Source organism: Semicossyphus pulcher, unplaced genomic scaffold, assembly GCF_022749685.1.
Source record: "Semicossyphus pulcher isolate SPU_LCO1_2020_fin unplaced genomic scaffold, fSemPul1.0.p SCAF_6, whole genome shotgun sequence".
Lineage (NCBI taxonomy): Eukaryota > Metazoa > Chordata > Actinopteri > Labriformes > Labridae > Semicossyphus > Semicossyphus pulcher.
This window is the reverse complement of record NW_027211737.1, coordinates 22,155,570-22,177,865: the sequence shown is the minus strand read 5'-3', so window position 1 is coordinate 22,177,865 and position 22,296 is coordinate 22,155,570. Positions and strand designations below refer to the sequence as shown.

The window sequence follows — 22,296 nt, the reverse complement described above, 5'->3', positions numbered from 1 at the left end:
ACACAATAAGATTGCTCATAAACTTTTCCTTTTATAAGGCCAAACACAAGTTACAATGTTACCATTTCATTTAGCAGACCAAAGCGACGTACATCTGAGAGTTATTACAACACAAGCAACGATCAAGACAGGAGGGAATGTAGTCAGTAAGTGCCAACAAACAGCTTCAAGTGCGATCGGACACTGATGCCAACAGGCAGTGCATAGGGCGATTTAGGTTCTTTTAAATCATCATCAGCGTAAGTAACAAGGCAGTAAAAGAAATGTTCCTCCACAATAAGATTAACAAACATCTCCATTGTAAAATTAATCCAAACAGCTTGTGGAGTAGGGCTGGGTGATATGGCCAAAGTCCTATATCACGATTTAGGACTTTTTATATCTTGATAACGATAAATCACGATACAGCATGTTTTGTGGTAATTTAACAAATAATTAGTCCATATGAAATAACAACAAGCCTTTTTATTTTAGATAATCCTGTGTGAATTAAATACTTGACAAATAAGAGTACTGAGTTTCCGTTTTCGCTTGGGCTGAGCCTGAGTCCTTTTGTGCATGTTTATGTTCATGTCAATAAACAGCGCCTCCCTTTGTGGTTCACTCCAGGTTCACTCCCATGTGCAAGGATTAGAACGTCGAGCGTGGTCAAAATGATGAAAAGCGGTTCGGCCGCTGGTTTTGCGACATCATGATATAGACGATACAGAAAACATACGACAGACATTTTCATAGCGTTTTAACGATATATATATAAATATCGTCATATTGTGCAGCCCTTTTGTGGAGTGTAATCACATGAGCTTTGAAGCAAAATAACTCGTGTGTTGTACATTTTGTCACAAAACAGCAGGTAGGCTCCTGAGCAACCAAAATATTTTGTGCTATTTGCCCACATCAGACAGATTTTATATTAGGTCTGTGTTATCCTTTGATTTGCTAATAAGAGAGAGCTCCCTACATAAGAGCTGGTAAACTCTAAAGAAGTAGGGTCTAAGGGTAACTAAAAATCTTTCATTATTTTCTACCAAAACTTGTTTCAACATGCTTTTGTTTGTCTTGACGTTTTTTAAGGATTTTGCACTCAATCGCCACAGACCAGATGGAGGTTGTTCCAAAAATGTCATTTGCAATAAATGATGTAACTTCATCCCTTATTGTTCACACTCGAAGAAAAAACAACATTCTGTCAGAACAATCTCCACAGTAACTTCTTGTATTCTCTCACCAATTAGATGGAACTGGGTCTCATATCAGCCGTCCTCTAAAGTCATCACAATATACTCTTCCAGATATTTAGAAAACAGACATTTCTAATTGCAGCATATGGTACTCAAATTAAAGTCAATATCATTAGCAATACTGCAGGCAGCATTAAGTCAGTATCTAATAATTAGAAGGCTTCTTCCTGTTTCCATAACATACACCTAAGAGACGATGTTTCCATGCAGCTATTACATTACAGTTCTGTTTAAATCATACCTCCAACTTCAAATTGTATCTGGTATTGTTAGAAAACGGCTGCAAACACTGATATGTGGTCAGTTTTATCATCACTGCCTTTGTGAGTGCAAGAAGTAGAAGCAGTTTATAATTCATCACACATAACTAGCCTTTGTTTTGAATGCGATTCTGAATGCCAGTGGAGTCAATGGAGGGCATCATGTAAAACAAACTAAAACTAAAACAGTCTTGTAAATTGGCTGACACAGTTAACACTTGAGAGTAATGAAAGGAGACAAATATGAGATGAGGAAAATAACAGTTTAACAGTTAAACCCTGCCAATCATGGAGACCGGGTTTGCCGGATAGTGGGTGAAAGCATCTCACCATGTAAACAAACTAGCATGCTCTGAGACCATTGCCTGTACACTCAAGATGTGCTCTTGTAATGTTTGTTTGTGCATGTGAAACTCGTGTTCCAGATAGCACCTCCTACTTTAAAATGTGTTGCACAATGCTGTTGCATCTTTCTCTGTCAGCATTGACAGTGAGAGAGCCATTTTGGATGAGTGCCAGGTGAGCCTGGAGTCTCTTTCCAAAAGGTGCTAATAGAGCGGCCTCGTGGAACAGCTGCTGCTCCTTGCTCCAGCGCCCAAATGTTGAGTCTGTGTGGCCACAATCACCTCGCCACAATCTCCAACTGGACAAACGCTTTTTTTTTTCACGATTTTTACACACAAAACCTTTGTAGGACACTAAAAAAAGAGACATTTGACCATCAATACGTTTAGGAGAAATACCTGGCCATGTCCTTTAACACAAGAACCAGGTCAGGCCCTGTAGCTCCGTGTAAATTAGTGTCATTATCACTATTTACTAACCAGGGTTGTCTAATTTCACTACATTTAAAATGGCAATTGCAGTGTTAACACTAGAATGTGAATCTGGCATGTGTGCTGCAGGCAGATTAATTCATGCCAAATATAACTTTAGCATGTTGATCTGGACAAATTGTTTGGATGCCCCTAAAACAAGAAATAGCTAAAGGTCATTAAGCCAGTTAGCATTAAAGCTGCTAAATGAAGTGAGCTCATCATGTGTGAATTGCATGGTTTGTTTTGTAAGTGATAAATAAAAGCGGCAAATTGATCAGTTAATATTTGCTAATAGCAGAGTAAAGTAAAGCGTAGACGTTTACAACGATGTCAAATAATTTAATTTGTCACACAACACCTGGCATGTGATTGGCTGGGGCATTTTGACAGGGTTGTTGCACAAAAAAAATCTTTGAGCAAATGTTTTACAAGCGTACAGAAACGGCCTGTGTGTGAGGAGAAGGGCTGAACCTGAAGAGCAAGAAATCTGTGTAACACCAATATCTGAGCGCAAGCATGCAGTTTGAGCAAAAGCAGAACACATCTGAGAAGAGCTGCGATGTTAGATCCGTTTATCAATCAGTTTTCAAGCAAAAATGTCAAACACTCGCTGGTTCTGGCTTCTTAAATGTAAGGATTTGATTATTTTTGTCATTTTGTAGAAAAGCCTTGGGTTTTTAAATGATGATTTGACAAAAGAAGCAATTTTCACATCGTGCTCTGGGAATGGTGAATAGACTAAATGATCATTTAATTATAAAAATAATCAGTAGTTTGATTAGGAAAATAATTGTTTGTTGTGTCCCTAAATCTAAGTGCAAGCAGCCACTATTTGAGTGCGAGGGCAGGGTTTTTGGGGTAATGTATAACAACATCTAAATGGAAATTAATAAATCATGCTCTGAAACTAGAATGTCTCGCTCCTAAATAAAACTCATATCTTTTTAAACTGATGCTGCCACATAGATTGTCACCCAGAGAGCACTGACAAGTTGATTTTACAACTGTACAATGTCAGGCTCACTACATCTTTTGGTAAAATTATTTGGAACAACAAATTAAATGGATGTTTGTGCATATTATAGAATAGAATCAAACACAACGGCTTTATTGTCGTTGCACATTGAACAGTAGAATTCTGCTTTTATGTAAACATGGCAATTAACAGTTTTAGGATTTTGTGAAACTCTGAAAAAAGAAGCATACAAAAAGACAACAAAATTACACCCAAACTGTCCTTTTTCAGGCAGACAGGATATAAAACAGGACTCTAGGTGGAGCATACCAAGTATATTTAGGCCACAGAGGCACCACGTTGTGTTGATATGGATCTCTAGGGTGGAGAACCTGAATGTCTGTACATGCCTGCCGCTCTGACTCATCTATAAGGTCTATTGGCACCACACCTTCCTGATAATGGGCCCTCCTACTCAACAAAACCTGAGAGGAAAATGGTGCTCCCACTCATTCTGCAGGGCCCTCAGGGAGTTTCTAGAACCTCGGCCTCACAGCGAGAGAAGGCCTGGATGTACTGAGCTCTCAGGTCCAAAGTGTTTATGTGCTCTGAACCCCTCTTTCCTTTGTTTCATAGAAACACACAGAGTAGGCTGGGTAAATATTAGCTCTCAGCAGTTATGAAGTTTAGTTTTAGTTAAGGCTGTTTAGAAACACGTAAAAAGAAAAGAGAATAATGGATTTAAAAAAAATACATGATGCCTGAACATTAAACTTTGCAAGATTATAACTACAAGCGTAAATCTGGATTAATAAGGTGAATAATATTGAAAAGTAACGTCCTTTTCACGATTTCTAATTTCATACAGCACCATAGCTCAAATGTGGGTCTGTTCACAGTTCAGTGTTGAGAGAAGAAAAGTGACCAAGCACAGCAGGGATTGTCAAACTGTGTGAGACAAAGAAACTGTATGTACAATGAGGAGCATGTGAAGTGTGACTTTCTCAAGAGGGCTTTGTTAACATGTAAAAGTAAAAAAAAAACTACAATGAAATAACACGATAATTACATAACACACAAAAAATAACCCACTCTACAACACACACATATAGTACATTTCAAATTCATTGTGACTTTGTAACTGAAACTTTCAAAAGACATCGGAATGCCACAAGTTGACAACCTCTTTAATCGTCCACCACAATATACACCTTAGTTCAACTTACTTTTGGAGCTTGTCATATTCTCGCTCGAAGTCTCTTTCAACCTACAAAAGAAGACATTTCATTTAAAATCCTGGGATTTTGTTTTCTAAAATGTGTGTTAAGCTTTACTGTCTAATATAAGAAAATGCATAATCACAGGGTATAAACATAGGATAATCATGTAGCATTACAGAGGAACAACATGTCCCAAGAGTCAGGAATAATGTGGGACACATGTCCTGTGTACATCTCCACATCATCTGAAGAAGTTTACGCAAAATACTTAAAGATAAAAAAAATTAAAGGGTTTGAGATGCAGTACATACTAAAAACAAACAGTGCTTGTTTAGTCTGAATAAATGCTGCTAAGTTGTTGCAGAGTCAAGTAATACCTCTCAACCTTGGTTCAATGGTTTACTCCAATAGTTCCTAGGACATGTACTTTCTCAGAATCAGGGACTTTTTGGGGGGTCTAAAACCACAGCTAATTAACTGCATTTCCACCGGGTTCCAGCGGTTAGATGCAGGTTAAATACTTCTGCATATCAAGTTTCAAGGGTCAACCAGGGCTAAGACAGCTTGTCCAACAATGTCTCCAGAACATGCAGGGTTACAGAGGCAGCATTGGTTCCTGTCTTGTGGTTCTGTGGGCTCCTGGATTTAAACACAGTGGCAAAAACAACGAGGAAGGCAGCTGACACTTTGTCGCTAGTGGACAATGTAACTGGGAGGCCTCTAACCCACTCCCTGGTCATTGCCTAGGATGGCACAGGAAGCTGGAAACCCAGTCTGACAGTGACTGCTGGGCCACAGACCCATTACGCTGGAAGTGGTTTTCTCCTGCAAGGAGAACACCCACTCATCGTCACTTCAAGGTAACCACCTCTGCCCCCTTACATGGCTCAGACAAATTGGGATCCTGTCTTACGGGTGAGGCAGTGATGGCATTATTTAGAGTACTATCAGTGTTGTGTATACCACTTTAAGGGCTTAATAACAACAGCTCAACAGTCAACAAATACTGCCTTCATCATATTTATTCTTTCATCTTCAATTAATTTCATAAACTAAACCTCATTTATTGATGAGTGAATTGAGTCAACTTTTTATGTAGACTTACAGTTTTAGAGACAATCTGCTTCTTTGGTTGTCCAATCTTGAAGGGAATCCTGCAATCACACAATAAGAAATGTCAGGTGACAGATATAAGCAACATGAAAATGACCGTCTTTAAAGGTGGAATTACTGAACACCCATGTCATAAATTGCGTGATGGTTGACAGGAGCCTGGTCCAGGTCTAAAGGTGTAGAGGCGCCTCTTTAAGATGCCTGACACGGACAATCTGAAGTTGTTAATTCCTGCCTCTCTGGTGTGTGCAGTCAAAACTAAGCGCATTAACTTCATGTCATCGCTACACACATCTGGCTCCCATTGCAGGCGGATATCGCTAAACAGAAGTGGTTGTCTCTTCTTCTCACTGTGGCTTCACTGTATGACCCCAGCTGGCAATCAAACACAGATGCACATCCTATATTGTAAAGAAAGCTCTTATTACTGTAATATTTTGGGTGTATGGGCATACCAGGGTTGCTTTTAGAAGAAAACTTGAGACCGGTGCTACAAATCAACCAAAAAAACAAACATTTCATAAGGTTTGGTGTAACTGCAGTAGCTGCACCTAATTTTCAGAATAAAAAATACAAACTTTTCTTCACTTGTGAAAGAAAAACGTTGACATCCTGACTATAGTTTTTGGGAACGAAAGTGAAACCTGTTCCTTCTTAGTTAAAACACAATCTTTTATCTCCATTTCAAAACCCTGCCGTTGCCTTAATAAGTTGCTGCAGAGCATCAGAGTGCTTTTTGGAAACCATGAGACAGAAAGCACTGCCTTGCCAATGTGCTTTGCTGTAGGTTGTCATTGATGTGCCACTAATAGCCTGAAATCTAAGGTATATGATGGACAGTTGCTGCTGACAGGCAGGGTGAGGCAGCAGCTGCGTCAAAAGAAAGGTGTGTAGACTAATGAGATGGAAAAGGGAGGGTGTGATGCGGGGCCTCATTGTGCAACCAGGGAACTCGACTGATGTGTGGGGAAGATCCTTTTGATGACAGCTCAATCACAAAACTCAACATGGTCAAATAACCGCAGGATTAATCCAGTAAAAGAATAATAAAGAAAAAAGGTTTTACTAGTGTCTCAGGTATCAAGATTTCCTTTGATTTGCTGGCTTTGTGTAGATGCTGTGTTGAATTAGGAGCAAACTGTTCGGGCCTTGTCTGAACAGTCTAAAGTTTGAATTAATCCTAAATAGATGGTAATCTGAACCAAATTCTAATGCCTGAAGAAATGTTGTTTTTTTTGGCCCAGAAAGTAGTTTCACCCACTGTGTCATCATTGGGGTGAGCCGACACGGAAAATCACCACAGAAATTACTCACTGCCATGTTATGTGACTCACCTTTCTCCGATTACCTGATCAGTTCATTATAACGTCACACTAGGTGCAATACTTACGTATGTAGCTGTCTTTCAAACTGTATGCCGTCCCTTTTTTCAAAATACAACAGAAGCCTCGCACAGTCAGCCTACGTCTCGCAAGATCAGATTTCACACTAGCGAATCAATTCAGCTTCGTCGGATATGTACCAACCAAATCAAAGTTTATGACTTGCCTTTCTTTGCACTAGTTTCTTGTGTTGAGTACATACCTTATTAACCCTTTCAGTCAGTGTGGTTGAGACCATTACCTATGTGCTTTTTTGGAGTGTATATGAAGCTCCTATTCAGGCCATAATTACACCACACAGCTACACAGGTGACTCATATATACTCACAGAAGACATTTGACATTCATTCCTCTGAGGGACATTAAAGGCAGTATTGCTTATAATATTCATAATGATGTTGCATATACATATATATATGTATGAGGTATATTTTAAAAGGGCATCTTGATTTAATTGAGGTTTCCTGAAGAAGTAAAGTCTGTCAACCATTTTAGAATATAATTTAAATATGACACATTCAAAAGTAAAAAGAGGACACAAAGTGGATGCACACTTCTAAAAGACATCCAATGTGAATATATCTAAGGATCATTTTTAAGTTTACGGTCACTTGGTTGAGTTTGTGTTTATATGCCATTTGAATGCGAGAGCACTCGTGGTGCATTTAGTATCAAGGGATTTTGAAATTTTGCATTAGTATATGTTTTTCTGGTTGAACAATCGGTTCGTACCAAGGTTGCACAACGTTTGGCAACCGCTTTAGATGTTTGCTCTCATTTGGTGGGTGTGTCGGGAAGCAAATCGTGACCTCCATAGCAAAAACCCAATGGAAGAGTTAAATATAAATGTTACAGTGTCTCAAACATCCACCAACATATATTTAAATGTTTGCTTTCAATGTTCTCTTTTTCTACATTTTGGCAGAGTTACAATGACAGGATTTGTTTCTTAATGACATTATGAGAGGGTGTACAAGTGTAACTGTGTTAAGGTGGATTTTCCCTTTAATGTACCAAAGGATATATTTACTCGGGAAAAAAGAGCTGAAGAGTCCTTAATTTTATACGTTTAGAGTATATCCACTTCTACAAGGAGCCAAAGGAAAGTGGTCACTCTCTTCAGCTGCTCATGAGAACTGGCAGACACTCAGAGTGAAGTGTGCTTCGGGGAGGGAGAGGGAAAATGCAACCAGAGGGAGAGAAGGAGAAAGAGGGAGGATGGTAGTCACTGTGAGAATCATTTCTAATGTTTTTTCACACAGCAATATTTCTGTAGGGGCTGTCACATTTAGAAACATTGGTAAGTTGGGTCCTGTGAACCCAGAACTAGTGTCTGACATGGCTGAGGCCCAGCCACGAGACAACAGCAAACAGAAAACTTCTGTGTTACACCAGCCAAAGTCCAGAACTATCTGACAACAGCTCCAAGCCTAGTGATGGCAGGCAAGGGTGGTTCGGCTGAATATTTCCTTGAATACTTCCTATTCAATGCAAATTGATAATTATAAAATATGTAGGGCTTTTTTTTTAGTTCAGTGAACACCAAACACCAAATCAGCCTACAGGGGTGTCATGTTTTACCTGTATGACACACTTTTTTTCGACACTGGCTGTCAGCCTGAAAGTTATACATTTTCAGCTTACTTCTTTCTTAGTGTTTCAAGTAACATCAACGTATTAACTGGATGAAGGATTTGAGTCATCTAGCGACCTAAAGTTAGCAGAAACTCTGCCCAGAGCTACAGCAGCCAAGCTGAGGAGCGACAGAGGGACTGCGATTTTTAACATAAACTTTATTTTGGAAGGGACGAGACTTCTGCTGGTCATTGAGCTCCAGGAAACAATCTTGACTGTAATGACTTAGGGGTCATTTCAAACTCATTTTAAAAAGTTAACAGCGCCTCATACTGTTTCCCCTGCATTGCCCTGGGTACTATGTGGAAGCTTAAAAAATACAAAAGTGCAGACATTCAACTAACACAACGTGGGGTCGGTCGGGGTCTTCACCACTGATGATTCAAATAATTGACTTTTAAGGGGACAGCTCTATAAACATAACCTACAGTCATTACAATTTGTGGACATGTTGCACTTATTGAATCCAATAAAATCAGTTAACCAAAAGCTAAACATTAAGTCACAAAAGTAAATAAAAACTTTATGCGTGAAAAGGAAAGTTTCAGAGAATATGATATTTAGAGAACGACAATAACTATAAATATTATTCCATTAATGCCAAATTTCAGGCTCACATGAAATAAAGAAACAGCTCTGTTACACTTGGTTGGTCAACTTGCATTTAGAGGGCTATCTGATCTTTGTTGTAATTGGCTACACGTCACCACCATCAAGTGAGCACGTAGGCATGAACAAAGACATAACAGTCCTCTCTATCCGGGACACATTATGCACCGACTGGAAGAACCAATGGCTTTTCACAAAAAAACTGCAAATGTGTACGCCATTAGAGGGATAGTGCATCGTTTGACCTTGGTTCCTCCACGGAGCACAGAGGGCTGGTTGAAGATGTTGGGAAGTGGAATTGTTCTGGTGATGACCCAAAAGTCAAACCTCTCGCGTCATAGAAGCAAGTGTGCAGGCCCTACTGGAATGCATCAGTCAGCAGAGCCCATAAAGGACTCTTTTCACTAGCGGAGCACCCCACTCTTGACCTTGTGTTTGGCGGTGCGTGCTGGCAGAAGTGTCGCTTGCCAGCTATTGACTGTCTCACTGAACTAAGTGACGCTGTCTTTCTTACTGAAATGAAAATTACACTAAGGATGTGTAACCTATTCAAAAGAGAGTTAATGTACATATACGTCACATGAACTGAAAGAGTTTGTTATAATATGCGTACGTTTCTCCTCATTTCCTCTTGAACTGCATACAAGCACTGAATTTATTCAAACCTTTTTTTTAACTCATGAACAGAAGTGCAAAATTGAGGACTGGTGTGAGAAAGCTTCCCATGCTTGTAAAAACCCTACAGTTATAGCGAAATCCTAAGTGACACAATAAAATTCAAATCGTAATGCCAAAAGACCATAAAATTTAATAGATGTGGATGTTGATAGATTGCGAACTTGCGATGAACTATAGTAGAGAAAGAGTCCTGCATCATTGAATGCATCGCCCAAAACACTAACATGTTAGATGACGTACCAAATGTGCCATTACTGTCTTAACATCAACATATCTCTTGGCACATGTTTTTCTCACATAACCAAAAGTTTGTCACTGTTGAACTACAGCTCGATCTATTCAAACTTAAAGCCATTTTGACTTCCCACAATCACTCAGTAAATCATTTGAGCCAAACAAAGAAGGCTTGAAAGACTATGAAACATGATGTCCCGCAGAATTATAGACGTTACAGTAAAGACAATAAAAACACTAAACAAGTCCTGGATTACAACCTGAACAACACTAATGGAGTACATAATACTACATACTCTGTCATAATGAGAAGCCATGTTGGAGCCAATGATACAACAAAGACGCCGTTGACCGATTGCTCTTCTAAGCAAAGGTTTAGGGACTTTTCCTTGTCTCCTAAGAGAACGTGGGCTGAGTCTTGAACTAGCTCTGATGTGGGCTTGTAAGCCAATTGATACCTCTTTTATCACATAGTGATATAATCTAAATAAACGTGTCTGAAAGAAGAGCAAATAATCAGAAATGAACAAAACATATTCCGTTGTGAGAAAATACTTTTTTCTTGTTGTCATTTGGCTGAAAATGATAGCACAGCCTTGTTTGCTGTTGTTTACTTTCTCGAGGACGTCACCAGCTGGATGGAAGATCTCCCAATACGAGACTTGCACATTCAGCTAATATCTGTGCCGATCATCCATGCAGACTATGTCATAAGACCAACTGTTCACACCACCTCCCTTCATTCACTGAACACACAATCCCATGAAATCATCTGTGGCTCCACGGAAAATCATTGCAAAGACAAGGGACAGTTATATTCAAAATTTCATTTCATATATCATGCAGCAATAATGGCATGATAATCATGTTTACATTGCTCACTGAGTAGGGAATAAACAAACAAGTACATTATTGATTAATCTGCCTCTTATTTTCTCAACTCATCCTCATTGATTATTCAGAAAAGGTGTGAACTGCTGTAACCAAAATGTTACATTTTGAAATTGACCCCCTTGTCCAATTAAGAGTCCAAACCCTAAAGAAATGTATGACCTTAGACAAAGACAAGCAACAAATTCTCACATCTCAGATGCTGAAGTTGGAAAATATTTTACATTTAGCTTGAAAAATAAGTGGTCACCAGGATAGTAGCCAAATTGTTTTCTCATCGATCGGCTTATTGAACAATCAAATAATTTTCTCAGCTTTAAAACTTCTTACAATGAATGTATTTGTTGGGCTATACTGTCAAACAATACAGCTGATTCCAAGAAAACAACCCAAATACTGGGTCTGCAGACATAACACTGTTAATTGTGCTCCCAGAACCTGATATTTAACTGTGCTTAGTTTAAGGCTCCCTTGCTTTCAGCAAGTCCCATCAGACTCGTGAATTAGCAGCCCAAATGTTTTGGAAAGCCCACCCAACAACTATCAAACTTGTGTTACCTACACAACTAAACAACATTTAAATATTTGGGTGCCCTAAATGCCTACACAGTCTTGATGAGACGCCCAGCTTTGTTAGTAACATGTTGGGGGTATCAACACACTGACCTACACACCTACTTTCTGGGAAATAACATTACTCATCGTCTAATTGGTTTCCAGCCTACTCTACCAGACATCATTTTACCAGTATATCGACAAACAAGTACATAAAGTAGCGAGTGCGTTTTAAAATGCTAACGTTAGCTAGCAACAGGTGCTTAATGTCAACAGATGATCCAATCCCTTTAAATGGCTTCAGTGGTCACCCTGCTGACGAACAAATAGCTACCATGAGTTTCCATGTTATGTTCAAGGCACTACTTTGGTTCATTTATGCAGAGTAATCAAGCAACTATAATCTTAATCTCAGATAGTGGCATTTAATAGCGTCAATGTTACTTTTGCAGGTTATTTGCTGAACCAAACTAGCATTAACTATCTCCTGTTAGCGCCAGTTAGCTAAATACTCGACTTTATCACACACTCTTGAGTCGAAATTTGCCGAAACTACCGCTTTGTTGTCAACTTTTTATCAAGACAGATAACTGGTATTCGGATATGAACTGTTGGGAAAGTCGCCGGCAGAGATTATTAATAGTTAACCGAGAGTTTAACAAGCTAGCGCTAACTCCTGTTCACTGTTTAAGCAGCGCTACCAGGAAATAGCCGGAGCCCTGTCGACAAGCAGTCTGTCCATGGTCAGTATTAATGTATCCTTTCGACTTATACTTTTGATATAATACTGTAAAATTATTATGTAAACATAATACATACCAGCTCATTTTGAGTTTACTTTTATTCCGGTTTCATTGGGTGGTTTTATTATCTCCCGAGGACCTCATCCCTTCAGTCAACATCCGAGCATGAAACAGGAAGTCCGGAGCTGAGGCGCTCGTGCTTCCTCTGAGGAAGTTTTTCGACAAAAACAAGCAAAGCGACAAAACGTTATCATATGTTAATATAATAACAGAAGGCTTAAATTTCTTTGTTTTTAAATGTATATACAATTAGTATATCATATTTTTTAGTTAAATGTCAAGCGCGTGTATGTGTGTGTGATCATACGCGCTGGATTGCATGTGTGCGCGTGCACGCAGGGACCCAAGTAAACTGAAGGCAAGTGATATTTTTCTTTATTCAAGTACTTACATAGAAATAACAAAACAATTGCATTACAACAAACTGAAGTGCCAAGTAAACAGGGGAGCACATCTCCCCATCACAAGGATATAGTAAAATTCATTTCAATATTCAGCTCATCATAAAAGGACCTTATTATAAGGTAATAAAAACATGAAATAGGCTAAAGACATCCACAACATTTTAAACAAGACCCCTTGTTTTCTCAAAGAAAAAAAGCCAACAGAACAGCTATCCCAGTGTGTGTTTTCAATTGTCCGTCTTGAATTGTTGTCAGGTTTATCCCATTTCACCCAATGTGTCTTTTATTTTCATGCATAATAAAGAAATGAGCACCACCCACAGCGGCTGAGGGCAGCACTTTGGAACATTTCCGTGCACATGCAAACATGAGGATATACTGCCATGAAAAGGAAACACAACACAACAGAAAACAGTGAGTATTGACTCCATCTGAACACCATAGTGTCACTGTTGACAACCACAAAATCCCTGAAGCCACCCTGTAGTCCATAAAATGACATGAGTAGCCTATAATATCTACACATTATTGAAATCTCTTTAAAGGTGAGGTGTTTTAAAAAAACAAAAACAAACTGTAATTGTTAATTGTCATGAATGAGCCCAAGCCTTTCGCCCTGCCCGAGGCTGTCATCCCGGAGACTAAATCAAACAGTTAAACACAAACATTAGCACAAGGCTGCCTTAGACTGCAAGCGGACTGAGGTCACATTTATGATTTGTTGCTTTTGTGGAGATCTCATCACATATTGTTTTTGATCAGCCAACCCTGCAACCCAGTTTGGCACAAAGATGGCTGCTGATGTTGGCTCAGATCCAACATGGAGCACAGAACGAGGATGAGGCAAATTCCAATTTCAGAGTGTTCAGCCGCCCACTTTTGGACAATAAAACATAAAAACATTACATAAATTATTCTTGGAGAAGCACGATTAGGAGGGGGCTGTTTCTGAGTTTGTTTAACATTGACATATATCTATAACATTCACACATTACGCACGAGGGTTATTGTGCAGAAGAACATGGTGCATCCTGTAATGTTGTTCAATCAAACTAAACTATAGGGGAATCATATAAATTTTACAAAATCTATCAGTCTCTTACAAAAGTGTCACGAAACCAAAGTGACAAACACAGTGAGATGAAGCGACTGATGAAATATTGAGTTTGCAAAGTTGTAATTACATGGCTTCATTTAGATGTGGAAATAGTTTGGTGTAGTCTCCGCCTTACTCTGCATCATTCGTTAACACACAGCAACATAAACACAGTTTTCTCTCAGAGGAGGCCACATTCTATATATCATAATTACAAACATCCATTCTCACCAGCAAAGTGTCAAATCAAGAGCACACAAGAGCATTATATTTGGTCAAATAAATTAAGAATGATTCAGAATATATAACTAACATCAAATTATTCTCAACATTATAGATACACTTTTTGTATTCACCTCTTTTACTATTTGTTTTTGTGCTGACTCCATGAGGCTGTCTGCTACATGATGTGTACATTAGGGGATCTTACTCAATGCAAGATTGAACCTGACAATTTCAGTCTTAGTTGCCTTAGTTGCTATGAAGCTAATTCCCCAGGATTAGACATAAGGAAAGCTGTGTAACGTAATGTTAAATGACTACAATTTGCAGTCTGTTTAGTAGCAAGCTATTTTAATCTAAGTTGCATTTTATTGTGAAAAGCTCAGAAAAGTTTTGCCGATGTCCATCCATGCAATAAAATAATGCATTATTATTATACTACACTACTGGTTTACAGATAGATGTTCCAGGGAGTGTGAACTTTTAAACTATATGAACAAGTGCAAGGAGGTCTGTTCATTTAAGCATGTAGATGAGTTGAGAAAAGGCTCTCTGAGGCCACATTAATTGGAGAATAAGTGGACACTTGCCAGGAAGCTCAGCAGTGAAAACTGGTTGTAACAGGAAAGGGAAAGCATGGCCTTGGAAGCTCATCTCTGCATGCACTGTGTTCTCTGTGGCTATGCTTTTCTCAACCTTTCTTTTGGCCTTTGCAGTTGTCAGTCGATAATCTCTTTAAGTCTGATTTCTGTGTCTGCTGACCAGTACAACACTGTTGTTGTTTTCCAGCTCATAACAATGTTGATGTAAATTATGTGCCTGCTATACAGCCTACACTGCTTAACAGTCAGAGTGCACATCCATTAACCAGAAATATTGTCAGTCAAAGTAGATGGAGGAATGTTGGAATGTAGGACAAATTCCAGCTCAAATTACACATGAACAGTAATGTAAAATCATTTGATTGATTTGTTTGTTTTAAACCAGAACCAATGTTTTAGACATATGTCTTATATACTCAGTTGATCCGAAAAAATACCTCGTGAGTTTTTATATTCACCAAATGATCTATTCTGTATTTTTAAAAATGTTCAGTTGTTTTTAACCAAAAGTGAAAAATCATTCATGAAAATGTCGTATTAGTTTCTTAGTTGTGTTTTTTTTTGCTTTGCTTCACAGAGCCATAAAGGAGTCTTGGGACAAAACCCTTCCAGCCTTTCAAAATAAAGCGATAATAACAAATATTCAGGGGGAAAAGCAGTTATATTGGCATCAGTATGTATTATCAAATTTAGTCATTGTTGTACATTTGTTAATATCGTTATATTCTCCTTTCCAGAGAGGCAGAGCTATTTCCTTCTGTCAGCACAAATCAATAAGGAACCACATGTGAAATATATTGGCATTGCTCTGTGATGTATTTTGTGAAGAAAAAAAAAGGATTCAGTCTTTTAGTCTTCCGTCTACCTGACAACGTCCAGTGTTTTTAGTTCAATTTGGAAGATGTGTTAATTGAAAAAAAACTTAATTGTGAAAAAAAAATCCCCTTGTTTATTCAGAAAACACATTAGTGCTTCCTCAAACCAGTTACCACTTTAAAGCATACAAATGGTGCAAATGCCATTTTTCTTTTTTTTTCTTTTATGGAAGGTAACACACCATATTTGGCACTTTTGTAGTGCTCCAAAAATGTTTGCAATGACCTATGACAACAAAATATTCTGAGTTATAACTACATTACTAAAAGCTTTAAGACACATTCCGCACAAGCATTCAGTCAATTGAAAATTCTTGTTTATGCAGACATTTGTATTTACATAGTGTGCATGAGGGCATGCACATATATGCACAATTTAATACTGAGTTATGGTGCATTTGACAGTTGAGTACAAAAGTGAAACTTCTACTGTAGCTACCTGCATACATGTTTGTATACTGTACAAAAACAACAAGTCCTTAGTTTACAACTCAGTCTCAGTCTTACTGTATTAAAAAAGATGTAAACATGGATTTGGACATTGTAATTTTTCCCCTTACATTATGCTGCTCCTCTTTCAGTGACTCAAACCAAGTAGTTTAGTCTTATTCGTCTCTGCTTTCATATACTGCTGGTTTGCATCCCAGTGTCGTTTAATGAAGTAGTTCAGTCTGTCTAACTGTGCTTTTAGTTACTCTGATTTACGGGTTGGTGGCATATGTCAGGAAAATATTGCATATAATTGCAGAACTCAAGAAAATATAAAATGAACAGTATTGGTGAGCTTTCAAAAAAAGCAACAGAAATTATATCTGGTAACACCACATAAAGCCACCATATAAAAAGGCAACAAAAATACACAGTGTCTCTCAGTGACTACAAATAAATAAGTATTGGCAAAGGCATCGACTGCTGCAGGCATGTTTGTTTTATCAGTATGTACGTAGGTTACAGGACGAGACATCGGTTTGCTTTGTGTAACCCATTCAGTCATTATGTAGATTTAACCAAATTGTGCAGAAAAAAAAATCTTAATTCGAGATCTGATGCTTGAACTCCACACGTGTGCTAAGCTGATATCACTGCTATGTTTGGCAAATGTCAGGCACAATAATAAGAACAAGGTTGGCTGTATTACCACAATACATTTGGCACATTCTTTAGAAAAAAGAACATTCAAATATAAAATAAAAACACAACACCTCAACAAAAAATAAAACAACAAAAAGACAGTCAAGTGCCACTAATAAGGTATCCATGACAGTACACAAATATAACCAATTGCACTTTTAAACAGCCTAATAAAATTAATGCATACCTCTCAGACAACTCTTCTTTTCGCTAAGCTCCACATTAATTTAGTCTGTTTTGACCCCTGTGATGGATTCTGGCTTCCTTCCAATTTAGAAATTCTCAGTATAATTTACAAAAGTGTATCCACACCGAAACCTAAAGATACACAGTGGCCTTTTGGACAGAGTGTGCCAAGGTGCCCTTCTTTGTGTTGGCACTGTGTTACAGTAGCTGAGGCTCTGAGTTACTCTCCCCTCTTACTTTAACTAAAGGCATCCATCTCAAAATAGAAGGAACTGAAAAGAGCAGGCGATGTAAAAGAGAGGAAAAGAGTCACCTATTTATCTCATAGTGGACGTGGTCCTGTCTTCCTTAGTCTCTCTGTGGGTTATGGTGAGAGTCCAGTCCATGTGCACGTAGTGACGGTCATGACGTCCCCACTGTCGGCCCCCCACAGGAGCTGGGCGGCGAGCTGTGGCTCCCAGCTGCCCCACTGCTCTTGTCAGCCGGCTTCTTGTCCTTCTGTTTCAGGTGAACCTTTGCGTGTCTCTTTCTCTCGTCACTTCTTGCAAACTTGCGTCCACAGAACTCACAGGAGAAGGGTTTCTCGCCCGTGTGTGTGCGGATGTGTGTGGTCAGGTGGTCGCTCCGGCTGAAGGAGCGCATGCATATTCTGCACTGGAAGGGTTTGTGACCTGTGTGGATGCGGAGGTGACGTGTCAGCTCGTCTGAGCGCGAGAAGCGTCTGTCACAGTTCTCTGCAGGACAGGCGTGCGGACGTTCGTGGACGGGGGTTTTGCTGGGACGGTTGGGGTACTTCCGTGGTCGGATGGGTTTGAGGGTGAGAGTCTGTGGCGGCGGGTGGTGCTGAGGAGGGTGCTGCTGCCCGCCGATGAACCCTGGGTGGATCTGCTGCTTGTCTTTGAACGCTCTGATGGTCTCCAGGGGTGTGATGGGTGGAGGGTTGACTCTGATGGGGTCCATTGTCTGGAAGGGCTTGTGCTCCATCACGCCGACCTCCCCCTGGTGATGGAAAAGGTTGTAGTCGGGGATCATGGAGAAAAGGCTGCCATCCATGGGGGCTTTGGATGTGGAGTGATAGTCATTGCCGGGGTAGGCGAGCGCCGTGCTGGTGGCCGGGCTGTGGTGGAAGCTGACCTGGTCCTGGTACAGGTCGCTGCAGGTGGAGTAAGCAGGCAGCGGAGGACCGTATACCTGCTCCATGTCTGACGTCTGTCCGCCCATGCTGGCTGCGGAGGATGATGTCTGCGTCGTTACCGTGCCGGGTGATGGAGAAACGCCCAGGATCCCCGCGCTGACGAGGCTGATTATGTTGTTATCAGAGCACCAGCCGGAGCCGCCGATGCCACCTGACGGAGGAGTGTCAAAGGCAAACTTCCCCAGATAGGTGACAGTCTGCCCGCTGCGGTTGGACTGGAAGCTGGATCCATACTGAATCTCTGCTGATGTTTTCTCGCTCCCCATGCCCAGATCCATGATATTATCTGTGTAAAAGCAAATAAAGAACAGATATCATGAGTAAATCGTCTTAAACATGAACATGAAATACAAACATTCAGGAGGAAAATCCAGTAAAGTGACAATGTGGCACAAAAAATTAAAGAAATTTACTTTGTCAAGCTGAATGAACTTGAAGTGACAGTCCTTAGTTTGTCCAAAATTCAGCTTTTCTGCATGTCTCAGTTATAGTTTGCCAACAAGAGACGAAAAATAAAAGAAGTCCAGTAGAGTTCATAAAGAAATGTGAGCGCTGTCAGACCTGTAAGTTAAGTGAGTGACTGCTGCATGTGAGACAGTGGTGTCTCTCTCTCTCTCAGATCCCACAAGCACTCATAAATCAAGACCTAAACACCCCCTTTGATCCAGTCATTGTGTCCCTCAGGAGGACAGCCAAACTGAATGGCAAGATCTGATTTCTTTACAGCGGGGAGGATTATAAGGCAGACGCCACATCTATCACGCTCAAGGATTCAAAACACATTTGCAGCAAAGAACATCTGCACATAATGGGGGTAAAATTTCACGTGTTTCCTTTCCAATCTCTGCATTAGTGAGCTTAACGCCGTTTCCGCAAATTTCCTTGATATTTTAATTGTACAGAATGTTACACTCCACACTGAATACACACACCGTCACACACTCACACACACATTTTAACTTATTCCAAAGATGCCATGAAAACTATCTAATGCTTAATGGAGATACGTTTACGTGCTGGTCGTGCTGTGAGAGCTTAATGTGAGAGAAGAATTCTTTCTTAAACAGACGTCTCTTTTCATTTGCAGGGAATCATACACAGGGGTGCTTATATACTCACTCCCAGTAATTACAGCCTGCTGGAATTTGGCTAAAGGCAAATCGTAATAAAGCAAACAAAAGCTAAATTACATATATTGCACAATACCTTTCAACACATGGCGCATATAGGATCTGTGACACTTGTGGTATGATTTTTTTTTTTTTAGACGTGTGACATTTTAAAAAAAAGCAGCCTGAGCTGATAATAATGCATTTTGTTTTTGGAGACAATTTGAGCTGTGGGATTTTTAAACAGAGTAAAGGGCATCAAATAAAGTCATCACTCTTCTCTTACAGGTCAGTGCTGGAGAGCAAGAGCACACACCTGCTCCACCTGTGATGGAGCAGAGTGGTGCTTTTAAATATATTTTTGTTATTGTCCCAAAATAGCACACAAGCCACATTTATATTAATATTAAGTTTTTAAGGCAATAATGTGAATTTTATCAAGATCAGACGTAATTAAAACAGCAACACACACATGCACTGTGCAACATATTCCTCTGTTTGGTTTCATTTATTTGTTTAAATCTCCACACAGACGTCACCTTGAGTACATTTTATTGCCGTGTTTATAGAAAAATATAATATTTGACATGCATGAAGCGGACTTATTTTTAATTAACTTATTAAAGAAGGAAATGATGTTTATAGAACCTGGCTCGCGCTGGGATAATTAAGGCACGCACGCGTCTTGGGTTAAAAATAAGAGGGGAATATTTCAGGTTAAATTCAAACTGAGGTTTTGTTTTAATTTAAGGAAGAAAAAAAACTTCAGTGTAAAAAGGATTCAAGTTTAACGAGGTAACTGTAAATTGTGGCCACAGCAGCACATGCTGCCAAAACTAGAGATGTAGAATATTTCGCGCATCACTGACCCATCACCTCAGAAGGTGAGCCTGGACAATTAGTGATTGATTTAACGCCAACACTGAGCCGATCCAACAAGTCATCTTTATGAAGGCGCCCGGGAACATTTCAGATATCTACACTTATGGAAAATAAGTCAATCCATATCTTCGGCCTCGCGATATAAGATATTTCAGGGGCCTGGTGTCGAAATATGTTTCATATAGGGAGAAGCAGCCACACACGCCTACTTAAATCCAATCTGTGACATGTTAAAAGAGTTGTGAATGAAAGTCATTGTCCAAAGTAGTTGACCCATCTCTGCGCGTGGATATCAGATGGATAAATCTGTGGCATTTGTGGTTTTTACCACTTTAAGACACGTTTTCTCATAACCTCCAGATTTCAGTTTCAGGCAAAGCGGAGTGCGTTTTTAGTGCGTAAAACAGCCTTTTTTTCACAGCCGATCGTATTTCCTCACACACGGCTCAGATTTGGGGAAATGAAGCCGCTACATATACGGTTTATTTTCCTTTATTATAAGATCAGCTGAAAATTATTTTTAAAAGTTTTATATAAGTCCAGGTGCCTTTTTTACGTTGCGTTTGACATCCTGACATTTCGCCTATACGGACCTTAGTAAAGGTTAAAAAGATAAAACTACATTGCCCATCTAAAAGTAAGCTGTGTCTGATTTTAAAGGTGAGTCTGATTCACAGTAGGTACTGTTACACCTGACCCCGAAAAAGTACACTGTACGGGAATCTGCCTTTGTGCGCAACAGCCAGAGCGCAAACAGGTGCTCCAAGCCCCAAAACAACTGTTGCCTTCGCGCACACCGTAGTTTGAACCACTTTAATGAAAACACACACACACGAGAAAAAGTAGAGTCAAATCTTACCTGTGTTCATCTGTGAGTAGTGGTTAATAGATTCCGTACTGGTGAAAATATTCATAGACGTCGGGATGTCCTCTTCTGGGTAGAGACTCTCAGGGATCGTGTTTATTAAACTGCTCATGGTAAGAGGGAGCTTCTCCGCTAGTTTCCCTGTCATAGCAGTTAGATTCAGTCCGACATTTATAAAGGACAACGCGCAGGTATCCAAGGAGCAAAAAAAAAAGCTGGTGTTCTCAAAGTGGAAAACACAGGTGAGGATCAGGCGTGAAAAAAGGAGAGAGGAGCAGGGATGGATCCTGTTGCTGTAGCTATCCAAGTATCCCGCGGAGGACGAGCAGCGCTGGTTGTCTCCTCCCGTGTGATCGCGGGCTATTGTTGTTATTAATGTGATCACAGTGGAAGCTGATGGGCTGCTTGTGGGGGAATTTGAAGTCTGTGAATCAATGGAGGAGGTGGTGGTGGTGTTGGTTGCACAAGAGCGGCTCTACTTGCTCTATTGGAGCTGGATAGGGGACTCCAGTTTGCCTGTATTAAATAGGGGGATGGAACATTTGCGTGACGTAGATGACCATATATGGACAGAGTCCAGCGCCAGGCTCTCCGCGCGTCAGTCGGTGGAAACTACAGTGGAGGCAAAAGGCTCCGACGGGTAGATAAAGTTTAGTAAATCTACATGTCACCTCCAACCGAATCCTTCTTCAGGATTAGCCGGTGGTCTTCCCCTGTTTGTGGAAAACATGACAGCGTGTTATCTGTATTATTATTGTGAACTATCAGGCACACTGAGTACTTTTAATGCAACTGTGAGTGAGAGAGAGAGAGTGTATTGTTGCTAAAGGGGCTTTTCACTCATTAAACAGACTACTTTATTTTATTTCAAATATTAAACTTATGTTAAACTGAACAAATCTCGGATGGTGTTTCTTTAATTGGTTTACTTTCGGACTACTTTTTGTCCAAATAATAAACTGACTTTGCATACTTTGAGTGCTTTTGTGTGCATGAAAACTCTCTGTACCGACCTGTATTGCAGATCGCTGCTTCAAAACCCTCGTCTCATTCAGCAGCACTCACAAAGACAGTAATTGACGGAGTTAATCGCTTGTAAATATTGCGAGCGCTTTGTAAATCCAAGAGGCTTGCTTTGACTTGGAGCCCAAGTGACCGCTTAAGTGGAAACTCCAAATAAGGCAGTGTCCGGCCCCGCCCCCTTCGTGTCTCTATTTGGACATGTGAGTTCCGGGTGAAGTTGTAGTGGAAAAGTGATCGGAAGCCACAGACGCTCACTGAGATGACAGTGGACAACGCGTCATGGATCACTTTTCACCAATTTGCCAACTTGTG

At 39.9% G+C, this 22,296-nt stretch overlaps 2 protein-coding genes across 2 annotated transcripts in view; both read right to left on the bottom strand.

The window, feature by feature from the left end:
• The window catches only part of bin3 (bridging integrator 3), a 29,576-nt gene extending 17,072 nt beyond the window's left edge, over nt 1-12,504 (bottom strand). The window contains exons 1-3 of the mRNA XM_069683701.1: nt 12,411-12,504; nt 5,600-5,648; nt 4,501-4,541 (exon numbers count right to left, since the gene is read on the bottom strand). Of these exons, the coding sequence (XP_069539802.1) occupies nt 4,501-4,541; nt 5,600-5,648; nt 12,411-12,418 (98 nt within the window). The 5' untranslated portion in view covers nt 12,419-12,504. The remainder of the gene's footprint in view (nt 1-4,500; nt 4,542-5,599; nt 5,649-12,410) is intronic.
• Nucleotides 12,505-12,752: 248 nt separating this feature from the next.
• egr3 (early growth response 3) lies at nt 12,753-21,439 on the bottom strand. The gene is made up of 2 exons (XM_069683204.1): nt 20,956-21,439; nt 12,753-18,391 (listed from the first exon to the last, which is right to left on the bottom strand). Exons 1-2 carry the CDS (start codon nt 21,107-21,109, stop codon nt 17,313-17,315), a joined length of 1,233 nt encoding a protein of 410 aa, XP_069539305.1. The 5' UTR covers nt 21,110-21,439; the 3' UTR covers nt 12,753-17,312.
• Nucleotides 21,440-22,296: the final 857 nt, after the last annotated feature.

Coding starts and splice junctions, on each gene's coding strand:
- egr3 (XM_069683204.1), bottom strand. CDS start 21,109: ATGACAGGGAAACTAGCGGAGAAGCTCCCTCTTACCATGAGCAGTTTA. Junction 18,392..20,955: donor CTACTCACAGATGAACACAG/GTAAGATTTGAC, acceptor GCTTTTACACAG/ATAATATCATGGATCTGGGC.